The 13,236-nt window shown below is 47.4% G+C and overlaps 1 protein-coding gene across 1 annotated transcript; it reads left to right on the top strand.

Annotated features, from left to right (window-relative positions):
* The first annotated feature begins 618 nt into the window (after positions 1-618).
* On the top strand, positions 619-5,189 carry LOC102447765 (natriuretic peptides A-like). Its single transcript, XM_006127908.5, has 3 exons — positions 619-802; positions 1,822-2,107; positions 4,752-5,189. Exons 1-3 carry the CDS (start codon positions 683-685, stop codon positions 4,766-4,768), a joined length of 423 nt encoding a protein of 140 aa, XP_006127970.1. The 5' UTR covers positions 619-682; the 3' UTR covers positions 4,769-5,189.
* Positions 5,190-13,236: the final 8,047 nt, after the last annotated feature.

The raw sequence follows: 13,236 nt of genomic DNA on the forward strand, positions 1-13,236 counted from the left end.
TTCCTATAGTGCTATTGCCTCCTAACCCTATGAGAAGAGACTAGCCCCAGGTCTGGATGTTCAGCACATGCCATGGTATGCAGCTGCCGCACATATTCCATATATAGAAGGGAAGCCGGTGTTCAGCACTTCCCATTTACTTTTAGGAGATTTGCCTTCTCCAGATTCTACCTCCCCAAAGGCAGGGCCTGGGATCTTTTCCATTCCCCGAACAAGGTGATTTCCCTCTTAATTAAGAGGTGTTCAGAGCAGTTTCAGGGTTGTTCTCCCCTCCGCCTCTCTCCCCCCCATCACCATGAATTTGATCACAGGGGTCTCATACAAAATTGTTAAGATTTCCAAGTGGACTATGTAATCTCTGTGCCTGGTATCAAGGCGGGGGGAGGTGGGGTGGGGAAAGAGTGACATGAAATCACTGACTTGTGACATACATTCCTCAGCGGCAGCAGCTGCCTCCTAATGACAGCTAATAAAGGGAATCTTCTCCTGACAGAGCTGCATGCCTGCCATGGGACTGGAATGTGCCCCAGATAAATCCACAGATAACCTAGGGAGCAGGGATCACACCCAAATGGTATAAAAGACCAGCCGGGGAGGGAGCGCACAGGACAAGGAAGAGAGACTTGAAGGGACATCTCCAAAGAAGCTTGAACTTTCCCATCGGCCAAACTGATCCAGAGGGATGGACACTAAAGGTTCATTTGCCTGCGGGTTCCTGTTGCTGCTGCTCCTTCAGTTCCAGTCCAGCCGAACCAACCCTCTCGCTGGGCTCAGCCCGGCCAAAGAACTGGCCAGCATGGAGGTGAGAACATTGTTAGATTTCATAGGGTTCAGCGGTGTGCAGACAGCATCTTTCTCTAGGGCAGTAGTGTAGCTAGCGAAGACTCACAGGGCCCATGGTGAGCCAGCCAAATTCATATGGTTTGTACAGTCAACGGCAAAGCCATATGCAGACAGGGTTCCTATTTCAGAGAACCCAGCAGCCTGGAGGGAGCAATTCCTTCAGCTAGTGGGTTGAGCTGATGATCTTTGGCGGTAGCAGGGATGAAGAGGGACCCAAGGCTGCGGAACCTCTCCCTCTTCAATGCAGAAACCGCCTTTCCTTAAGGCTTGATTAGAACTTAGGGACCTTCCTCAAGGGAGAATTATAAAGGGATCCGTGTAGCTTTACAAGAGGACATAATGCATTTTTAAGAGGAGGTCCCTCGTCCAATTTCTCTCGCTAAGCTGCACGGAAGAGGAGAGCACGCGGATGCACATTTGGGAAACACGAGGAAAGAATCCGAGTCTGCCTGGGCAGGGGAGAGGGGTGGAGGGTAGGAATTTTTGGAAGATCATTCATTTTCTTTAAGAAATGTGTGTGATCACATAGCTGGACTCCCTCAGGAAAAAACCAAAAACCCAGAGCTGGGAAATCATCACGCACCCAAGGGATTCATAGCATCCATTGTCATAGCAGCCAACGTTCAGGTTCGGACATGCATGACGAAGGATCCCAGTGACTTTAATAGGATTCTGCATGTGATTTAAATTAAGCATATGCTTAAGTGCTTGGCTGGACTGGGATTGGCATGAGCAGCCCTATGCAGGACCAAGCCCTTAAATAACAAGCCCCCTAAAAGTATTACAACAGCCTCTCATAATAAAACAGGCACAAGTTGAGTCAAACTGTTAAATTTGGGGCGGGAGAGGCCAGCCGGTCCCACAATCCCCCCAGGCTGGGTGGCGATGGGGTGACTGCTGGTAGCACAGATTGAGCCGATAGGAGGAAAGGGAAAATCCACCGGGATGGGAGTTTCAGCCTGTGCCCTTCTGTTGCAGGCTCTGTTGGAGAGGCTGGAGGACAAGTTCTCCTTGATGGAAGCCCTGGGGTCCAACCCCGATCTGCAGGAGCCCGACACTCAGCAAGAGATCCCACCAGAACTCATGGATGAGAGCAATGACCAGCAGCCCGAGCCCAGGCTGGCTCCCAGCGCCCCTCTGTCTTATAGGGACCCCTTCCTCAAGCGACTGAGGGGGCTGCAAGCTCCCAAGATGATGAGAGAATCAGGCTGCTTTGGGAGGAGAATTGACCGGATCGGCTCGCTGAGCGGGATGGGCTGCAATGGTGAGTCCCTCCTCCTTCCTAATGTACCATTCTTATTGATGTGTGTTGCCATAGCACCTAGAAGCCCCAGGCACAGAGCAGCACCCCCTGTGCTAGGCTCTGTATAACCATGATCTCTGGAATGCGCTTCCAGACTAAAGCCCTGTCCTGTCAAACCACCCCGTCCTCTGCCCATTCCCATGCCTTCCTGCCCAGTGCACACTCACTCCTTGTGCCCTCGCCTCTTCCCGTCCTTGGGCCTTTTACCATCTACCCCTATGTCATACACACACCCCTTGCACCAGGCTTCCTTCTCCAAATCCACCCTCGACACCCACCTCACCCTCCTTCTCCAGGCCTGTGCCCTGTCCAGCCTTCATCGCAGCGCATTGAAAGTGTCCGCTCTGTGCAGTAAGGACCTTCAGGTCTATGGCTGGGACCCAGTCAGCTGGGAGTACAAGGGGCCAGGTGTAGGATCTAAGCCCGTTTTTGCAAGTCACCATGCAAATGAGTGCTCCTATATATATTTATTTTAATAGTGGTATTAATTGTCCGGACACCAGACTGCTAGGCATAGCATAAAAATCTGCACTGAGAGCTGCTTCTGCTGCCAAGACATCTTTTAAAGAAATGATGTGCCTTAGCTTGGGCCTCAAATTTGGCTTTTGCTTAAGACAAGGAACACATTTAAAATGAAAATGTTTTAGTGGCATTAGTCTAGAGGAGTCTCCATATACATAGGCTGTGTCTACATTGGCACCCTTTTCCGGGAAAGGAATGCTAATGAGACCAGTCAGAATTGCAAATGCCCTGGGGATTTAAATTTTCCCCGCAGCATTTGCATGAGTATGGCTGCCGCTTTTTTCCAGCTCGGGGCTTTGCCGGAGAAAAGCGCCAGTCTAGACAGGGATCTTTCGGAAAATAAACCCTTTTCCTGATTTCAAGAAGGAATAAAGGATCTTCTGGAAAAGGGTTTATTTTCCGAAAGATCCCTGTCTAGTCTGGCGCTTTTCTCCAGCAAAGCCCCGAGCTGGAAAAAAGCGGCAGCCATGTTCATGCAAATGCCGCGGGGAAAATTTAAATCCCCGCAGAATTTGCAATTCCGACTGGTCTCATTAGCATCCCTTTTCCAGAAAAGGGTGCCAATGTAGACACAGCCGTAGTGTTTGGTTTGGGTTTAATTTAATTTGGTAACCACTCATTGCTGCATTAGGCTAGGTCTGTTTTCATCGACCTGTCTGAGCGAAGAACAAAAAGTAAACCCAGCCACAAAGATGGGGAGAAGTGATTCAAATGATGTCCACACTACAGACTTGGGCTGCTATGGCTGTGTTGCTCAGGGCATGACCAGCTGATTTGTACCTACAAAAGGTCCTGCTATGAATGCAGTTTTTTTTCAGGACGGGGGGAGAGGGGGCAGGTTGGAATAAGTTATGCCTTCAAAAGCCCAGCTTTGCTGCTATAGCTTCTTCCATGCTAGGAGCTCTTTACTGGGACAGGAGGATACCAGTATAGTGTACAAATGAAACACTCCTGGAGGAAGTGGCCTCGGATTTCAGAGCCAGATCCTCAGGTGGTATAAACGGTCTTCACGGTCTTCAGTAGAGCTTTGCTGATTCACAATAGCCCTCATTTTAATAATCTGCAGTGATTATTACAAATAACAAAATACATTTTTTGAAAGTTTATTTTATTCTGGGTTCCCGTTTTTTCCCCACTCTGGCCCTTCTGAAGAAGTGATTTTGCTCACAAAAGCTCATGATACTATATATATTTTTGTTAGTCTCTAAACTGCCACAGGAATACTTGTTTTTAAAAGATACAAACTAACACAGCTACCCCTCTGAGACTATTTTAGGATAGCCAGGCTTGCAAGACTGATTATTTTTAAAGAGTTTCAACTGATAATATCAATGTTTATTTTTAAGCATTTTTATCCTTTAAATTTTCAGTTGCAGGAAATTAGCCAGGGAACGGGGCAGCCAATTATTTATGCCGCAAATGTTGACACGCCAACAGCTACAGTTTTATGAGTCAGGAACACAAGCTGTTAACAGGACATGTCAACATATAGCAAGTAAATAATCTTAAATCAAGCTGTAGTACGTTCTCAAGCCGCATCAGACCTTGCTAAGCTGTATATTTTTTCCTTTGTGTGCATACAGTGAAATTGACATCTACTGACATTTACCGATAAACACCTCATTCTCCCAAGCCTAGTTATAATTTTTAAGCTAACCATGTCCTTTAAAAGCAACCCTGGTAATGATTTCTGACCACAGAGAGGTGTTTTTCTTTAGCCTCCCCCTCCCCTTTCTCCAGACTATTTATATTAACCCAGGATTTAACAATATTGCTCAGCTTTCATATTCTGTAGTGATTTTCATCTGTAGATCTCAATGTGCTTTATAATAGATTATAAAATCTCATTCTAGTACCACGGGTTAATTTGAGGGACAGCAAGGGAAATGGTTTGTCAAAGATTGCCCCACAAAACCACCTTCTGCGTTTTAATAAAGGATGCTCCTTTCTTAGGAATTTGATTTTCAAAGCCTAGATCTAGGGTGAGAATGAAGATGGCAAACACTAAAAGACATAAGAGCAAAGTGCATTCGAGGTCTCTGCCTTTTCTTGCCATAACTCCTATTTCATGACTTGCTTGCAGGTTCCAGGAAGAATTAAGGCAACTCTGCAGAGCTCTGAAGAAATGTGTTACAGCGCTGATTCCTCCCAGGATGCTTTACATGTGCTTTCTAAACTCTTTCATGGAAAAAGTTATTCCTATTTATTTTTATTTATTTATTTATTTATTTGATGTTTTATAAGAACATTTCTTACTTTAGCTTCAAACAAATCATGTTTAAATAAAACTAACACATTAGTCTTTTATGCTGAATTTTTTCCCTCTGTCTGTTGCATTAAAAATCCCTGTACGTCCCTGAATTCAAATGCCTACATTTTATTAGGTGCACTTGCTACTATGGTTTGGAGATTCAAAAGCAGCACGCTTGGCAGAGATGGGACAGAGATTTGTCTATCACTAGGAGCCAGTTTCTAATATATTTTGGAGCCATGGAGGGTGGGTAAATTGCATGTGTTTAACTGCCAGACCAAATGAACGCCCTGAGCACTTAGGGAGAAATCCATCATCAGTTGCTTTTAGATTCACAGCCCAAGTGTCGCATTTGCAACATTCCCATATCTGGGGTGAGGCAGGACACCTTGGCATTTGGGATTCTACTGCAAAGTTTCCAAGATTCTGGACTCTGCAGGTTTGATTACCATGATTCTGTAGCAAATTCTGTTTAACATTCCCCAGCTTCCATTGACATCCCTTCGCCCTTAATCACTGCCACCTGCATGCTGTGGGCTTGATCCTGATTTCATTTACACTCATGTAATTGCTGATGTCAATGGATTTAACTCCTGATTTACAGTCACGATCCGAAACAGGCCCCAGAACAAACTATTTAAAAAGAAAGCTATGTGTTAGACTCTGTGTTGTATTATCTAACATTAGACACCTAAGTCCATGTCTAGGCACCTAAATCAAGCCCATAGGCTAAATAAGTAGCCCGATTTGTTAAAGTGCCTAATGGACTAGAGAAGCAATGGATTCCAGGCACTTTGGGAAATCAAGTCACTCATTTGGGTGCTTAACTTTGGGAACCAATTTCTGAAAATCTCAGGCCCAGAATCTTTTCTTCACTGCACACCCAAGCACAGGTCTGGAGAGCAGAAGAGCAAGGTATCTGTCGCCGCACCGGTGCCAAAATGAATGTGTCCCAACAGCAATGTTCCCTCTCCATCCATGTGTGGATTTTTCTATCCATATGCAGAATAAATTTTTCTATGTGCACCAAGGCATATGTAAATCTGCACTGTCGGCCCTCTTCTAATCAGCTGGGTGGCACATGAATTGCTCCTGATCAGCTGCACAAGCACTCTGCTTACAGGGACCACTGCAGCAAGTCTAACCACAGTCTCAAACATGCTAGTGGAAAACAGGAGTAACCCCAATGACAGTGACAGTTACACTGCGGCAAGTCAAGTTGCCCAGGAATTACAATTGCTCCCACTGAGATTACAGAGTTGCTTTGCCTCTCACTTCCCTGCGAGGTGCTTTTCCTGATGCACTCCCTCATGCCCCTTCTCAGCGCGAGAGTTTCGCACACCTTCAGCATGGCAGCTCTGTAGGAGTCACGCTGCTCAGCTGTCTGCTCTCCCAATGTGTAACTGATGCCCTTTCTATTGCTGCTTACATTGCCACAAAGACTGCTGTGGGACTTCCCCCTTGTAAGAGTCACGAGGCCGAATGCAGCTGGGGGTAAGATCAGTAATACGCTGCCCCAATGGGGCACAGCCCCAGTTCAACAACCCTAGACTCCAGAGTGATGTGACGGAAAGGACGGCTTCTTCCCACTGACAATCTAAGTGGGTAACACATCACCACCCACACCAGGCCACCAACAGCAAAGACACAACACCACAATGATACAGCATCAAACCAGGGCTTGCTGTCCATACAAGGGTCCACAAGTAGTTGCGGCAGTTATTTTGCAGTAGCTCTGAAGAGCTGTGGGTTGGGAAATTCATTTCCTTTCTATTAAACAAAGGAGGTTTCACACTTTTCCTCCTGAGCTGATAAAAAAAAATAATGGAGATTGCCTGTCTCATAGAACTGGAAGGGACCTTGAAAGGTCATTGAGTCCAGTCCCCTGCCTTCACAGCAGGACCGAGTACCATCCCTGGCAAATTTTTGCCCCAAATCCCTAAATGGCCTCCACAAGGATTGAACTCACAACCCTAGGTTTAGCAGGCCAATGCTCAAACCACTGAGCTATCCCACTCCCTGTCCCCTGATATCTAACCCAGTGCTACACAGTGTCTGGCAACTCACTAAAAATAGTTGTGTAGCTGCAGTAGCTGGGACTAGCCACTCCTGTATGTACTCGGGGGGAGGGGAGGGTCAAGTGGTTACCCCAAGCCCTCATGCTGCAGCCAAAATGCCATTTTGAGCATGCTGAGCCAAGCGAGCACCACTATAAACCTGTACTGGGACACACACTCTTGTAGACATATCCCTCGCTGATGTGAATAGCCCTCTGTTTACACAGAGAAAGTGGTATCTGCTATCTAATTCCCATGATAACTGGATCTCTCACCTGAGTGTTTCTTTGTCCTGATGAGAGTCAGGAAGCAAGCACTGCTCTATGTTCTAAATCCTTGGTGTTCACACCAATTGTGAGAGGCTTTTTCCAATTGTACCTACTCTTGTGACACTACTTTCGGAGTCCTATGGGTGGGGAACAGTCAACCCTGCTGCAATAAATACTTAAAGAGGTAAGATGGGGTGGTAGGACCTGGGGTTTTTATAATGGGCTGCTGAGTTCTGTTTCTATATCTAGAACAGTAGTTCAAACTCCACACAGGGCAGATGAAATAGATGCTATAAGCACATAACCTATCCAGTGATTTGCACAAAGTGAACTGTTGTTCTTCACACAAAGCACAGTCAACCTGTGGAACTCCTAGCCAGAAGATGTTGTGAAGTCCAAGACTATAACAAGATTAAAAAAAGAATGAGATAAATTCATGGAGGATAAGTCCATCAATGGCTATTAGCCAGAATAGGCATAGATGGTGTCCCCAGCTTGTTTGTCAGAAGCTGGGAAAAGGTGACGGGATGGATCACTTGATGATTATATGCTCTGTTCATTCCTTCTGGGACACCTGGCATTGGCCACTGTTGGAAGACAGGATACTGAGCCTGATGGACCTTTGGTCTGACCCAGGGTGGCCATTCTTATGTTCTCAATTTGTTTCCTAACTAAGCAATGCATCACAAAAAGCACGAGCACAATTACCAGCCAGCTTTAAAGCATGGGGATTTCTCTTTACTCAACTACAGCCACGTCTACATAACAAGCGCTACTACAGCATAGCTATGGCACAATAACTGTAGCCTAAATGCATCCTAGAGTAACGGAAGGTGTTTTTCCCATTGTGATAGGGTAATCCACCTCCCTGACCAACTATCATTAGGTCAACAAACTTAGCCATCTCTGCAACAGGGATTAGGTTGGCATAGTTTACAGCTGTCTGTTGGGGAGGGGGGTATTTTGCACACCCAAGTGCCATAACAATGGTAACCCAACTTAAGTGTAAACCAGGCTTAGGTGATACTTATTTGGGTTTAAAGTCATGCTAGAATAATAGTATCCAATGATTGCCTGGGGTTGAGAGATATGGGACAGAGAATTCAGACCACTGCCAATACACACAGGAGTAAGTAGAAGGATATTCTAGTCTACCCTGCATTTACCAGCGAACAGATGTTTCCTTTTGTGCTGGGACAGCCCCAGCTGATCCAGACAGAGACTAACTACATTGGGGAAAGAGAGATATTTACAGCACTGTATATTGAGCTGCTTTGAGTACCAAAGGCATTATTACTGGGAAGAGTAAACATGAGACCAGTTACATGAAGCCCCACCCAAACCCTACATTAATTGTCAAGAAAGTACCTTATTTTGTGTTAGTAAAGCTGGTTACTTGATAGATTGCACTATGGCATGTTCAGACACAGCTGGAGCAATGTTACTTCATTCCTTCACTACTGTCTTGGTAGCAGAAACAACCAATAAATAGAGTTACAAGTAGAGGGTGGAGTTTTTATACCTGGACTATATGACCTCTGACCCTTGGCCACTGGCATTCTGGGATATGTAGTTTAAGAGTTGGGTGACCATTTTGTCCTGGGCATGTCAGGTTCAGTAATTCCTCATTTAACACGTGCCCGCTTCACATGTTTTCGTGATAGCACAATTTTTTTTTAGGGAACGGTTTTTGAATTATACAACCGTCCCCAGAATAACATGATTTCCTGAGCCGGCCCATCTCCGGCAGCTGCGTGGGGCTTTCCCCGCCTCCCTGCAAAGTGGTGGAGGGTTTGCCACTCGCCGCGCCATTCCCCAGCAACCCCCCCCCTCTCGCTGGACACAGTGCGGGTCCCGGCAGACCCATCACAGGGTCATACTCCCAACCCAATCCCCCTCCCCTCTCCTCCTCTTCCCTTCCCTTGAGCCGAACACCTCCCCTCCCTGCTGTAACCCAGTCCCCTTTCTCCCCCAACCTTATGTCCCGGTCCCAACAGACACCACTGCTTGAAACGCAACCCGCACCAGGCTCACAGTGACAGAACAGCCCATTTTGGGGGGGGGGGTAGGGGGAGAGAGTTGGGGATATTGCTATCGTGTGATCCACAAGCTGGAGTTTCATTTTTAAAGTTCAGCTTGTGAAGGGAGTGTAGCTGAAGCAGTATTGTCTGCCTGAGTCTGCAGGCAACATGAACGAGAGCTCTGCGCTGCCTGCCCGTTGATCTCAATGGAGCATTAACTTTGCATCCAGGTGATGAGGAGGATGATTCAAATGTCACTTGAACTACTTGGCAACTGCTGCTGAAAGTGCTCCCAGCAGAAGAGGGGCAGCTGGTTCCGACAAGCTGCACAATCTGCTGTGAGGTTGTTCCCTGTGGGTGGAGCTTGGTATGTGGGGAGAGCTTGGGGAGAGCCCCCACCCCAAACTATTATAACCACTGAGGTGGTTTTAGATTCCCCTCCACTGCTTCCTCAGTGAGACAGCCCGGCCTCCCCGCCTCTCTCGTTAGCAATCTGAATGGAGGGGACAATTATAGAGTGGTGACTGATCTTGCTTTTCAGCCCTAGAGAAGGGTGCTCCTGGCCTGCTTAGGAGAGATCCTGGTGCTGCTGCTGCCCCTCCTCCGGAGACATCACTCTCTGGGGTAAGCACAAAGCACCTGGCGAGAGTATCACACGCACAATGACAATAGCTCCACTGCAGTGTTCCCTGTACGCTGAACACTTTGGCAGCCACCCAGGAGGGTTCAGGTGCTGATTAGCAGAATGCCCACAGCTGGCAGCTTGTGTTTCTACTGGCCGTGCCCCTCCGCACATGTCTCGATGCACAGAACTAAATATATTCTGCCCATGGATGGAAAACATTAGAGGGAACATTGCTCCAACGGCGAGTCGCGTGCTTACCCCTGGGCAGGAATGCCTGGTGTTTAGCTCCTGCCTCACATTGGCCTGAAGGGGTAGCCTGCCATTGTCTTCAAAGGGCACAAGAACAAGAAAGCCCTGCAAATCCGTGGGTAACTGCTTTACATCTATTGGTGTCTGCAGCCACAGATATGGGCAGCCACTGCTCATTTTTGCTAACAGAGATGCAGATACAAATTTTGGATTCTACTCTCGGAGGGAATCATCCCCTAAAGTCCTCATCACCAGCCAAATTGCAAATCATGGTCTGCTTTGGAGATCAGTCCCAGAGAGGCAGTGCTGTGTAGTGGTTAGGGCTCTTAAACCTACTCCCACATGGTGAAAACAATGAGCAGTTACAGACTAACAGGGCTACCCCTCTGAGACTTTTTGTCATGTGTGATTTGTGTATGTCACTTCCCTGCTCTGTGCATCAGTCTCCCCATCAAAAGGTAGGTACACTAATACTTCCCTACCAGAAAAGAGGGTTTATGAGGCAGAATTAACTGAGTTCCTATAGTTGGTGAGGTACAATAGAGAGTAGACCTGTGGTTTGTAGCATATTTGAAAATATAGATGGTCCCTCATTACTCTTGAACAGTGTTCCCCATAAGCTGAGCACTTGGGCAGCCCCCCAGGAGACATTCAAATGCTGCCCAGCTGATTAGCAGAGTGCCCTCAGCCAGCAACATTTGTTTTTAACTGGTGGTGCACATCCACACATGCCTCAGTGCACATAACAAAATTTACTCTGCACACTGAAATTTATTCTAGAAAACAGAGGGAACATGCTCTGAAGGATTTTTTGGTTTTGTATTTTTTTCAGTTCTCTTCATTGCACTTTTCCACCCTTTAATCCACTTCACTGATACCCACAAACAAAATCCCAGCCAAGTACGCAGCTGCACTTCACTGTGACTAATTCCTTCCCCCCGAGATCACTGCTCTCACCTGAGTTGCACTGTGTGCTCATCCTATAGCACGATCTTAAACTGCATCCTGCACAGGCACTGGGTGAAGGCAGAGCTGGGAAAGGCAAGCCGGAGGTCCCACCTCTTCCCCGTGTGAAGTCATGCTCAGCCCCCACTCCAGATTAGTGCCCCCAGCCCCAGCAAGTGGCATGGTCCCTCCTTTCCCTGGTGGTCAGAATGCCAGAAGCAGCCATGCCATGGCCCCAGCCCTCGGGGGCAGCCGGTGGAGAGTGTAGGCAGTTTTAGGAAGGCAATTGCCTTCCCTGACCTACATGACCAGCTGCCCATGACCTCCTGACTCTGCTTTTCTTTGTCTCAAAGAAAGGTTCTTTATGGAGGTTAGGGACAGGCAGGGCTAGTTTTAAAATCCCTGTAGGAAACTTAAGAGTTCAGGCTCCCTGGACCTAGCCTAGCTGAAACACGCTACCTTGCTGACAGTTGTTCTGGGGCTGCCTATAACAACAATCCCCATACCTAGCTCTTACCTAATTTCAAACAGTCCCATCACGCAAGGGATTGAGGAAGACGACCTGCAGAAGAGCGTGAAAGCTTGTCTCCATTAACCAACAGAAGTTAGTCCAATAAAAGAGACGTTGCCCACCCTCTCTGGTACTCAGTGTCTCAAGTCTCTACTTAGACACCTAAATGTCAATGGCCTGATTTCCCAAGGGGCTAAGCGTGTCCAGCAACCTCCACTGATCTCGGGGAATGACAGAGCTCAAGCACCTTAGATAATCAGGCCTGTTTTAGTCAATGGGATTTAGGAACTTGACATTAGCCGCCCAGCACTGACAACTTAGCCTGTGTCTCTGCTGGCATTAGTGGGCAGAACACTTGTTCTTCCTGGCCTCTGAGGGCTTAAATTGCCTGGGGGTGGTTGTGGAATCTCCATCTCTGGAGATATTTAAGAGTAGGTTAGATAAATGTCTATCAGGGATGGTCTAGACCACGGGTTCCTAAACTTCTCAGCATCATGCCCTCCCCGTTTTGATTTTTGAAAAACCCCCATCTCCCCCCCAAATAGTAGCAAAACTTGGGGAAAAAAAAGAAAGAACAAACTGAGCAGGGCAGCAAAACTTGATGGGGGGGGGGGAGGTTGGGTCACCTTGTGCCCCCCCCTCGAAATTTCTTCACACCCCCCCAGGGGGGCATGCTCCCCAGTTTGGGAGCCCATGGTCTAGACGGTGCTTGGTCCTGCCATGAGGGCAGGGGACTGGACTCGATGACCTCTCGAGGTCCCTTCCAGTCCTAGTATTCTATGATTCTATTTCTGCAGCATCACAAGCCCAGTAATCCCAGATCAAAGGTCTAGGACCAGTGCCACCCTGTCTGCATGAGACAGGCTACAGTGGCTGCTAGGTGCCTAGAGACCTGGAGAATGAAGTCATCTAACGAGGTCCCGTTTATTAGGTGATTCCCATTTTTGAGACCCTGCTAGCACCCCCCTGGTTTCCAATGCAATTTAATAGCTACCAACCTTTGTTGTTATTTTATAGCGAGAGTGAAGGAGGTGCCAGAGGCCCGGAGCAGGGCCTCAAAAATCAGAAATGTATCACCGCCATCACCAAAGAGGGAGACTGGGACAGAGAGGTCCTGTTACTTGACTAAGATCCCAAAGGGAGCTAGAGGCAGCTGGTTCGAGGCCAGTCCTATAGAGTCCCCCTTAAGAACACCTGACTCCTTTAATGCAACAGTAACATCTGCAGACTCACTGGTTAATCATAGAATCCTAGAACTGGAAGAGACCTCAACAGCTCATCAAGTCCAGTCCCCTGCCCTCATAGCAGGACCAAGCACCGTCTACATCATCCCTGACAGGCCTGTCTAACCTGCTCTTAAATATCTCCAGTGATGGAGATTCCACAACCCCCCTGGGCAATTTAATCCAGTGTTTCACCACCCTGAGAGGCAGGAAGTTTTTCCTGATGTCCAACCTAAACTTCCCTTGCTGCAGTTTAAGTCCATTGCTGCTTGTCCTGTCCTCAGAGGCCAAGAACAATTTTTCCCCCTCCTCCTTCTAACACTCTTGAAGACACTTGAAATCAATGCAAATGGTAAATGTGAAAGGAAATTCAAAATCCAGCCGTTTTGCCCTTCAGCAGATAGATTAGTTACAAGA

This window comes from Pelodiscus sinensis, chromosome 24 (genome assembly GCF_052426305.1).
Source record: "Pelodiscus sinensis isolate ZL-2025 chromosome 24, ASM5242630v1, whole genome shotgun sequence".
NCBI lineage: Eukaryota > Metazoa > Chordata > Testudines > Trionychidae > Pelodiscus > Pelodiscus sinensis.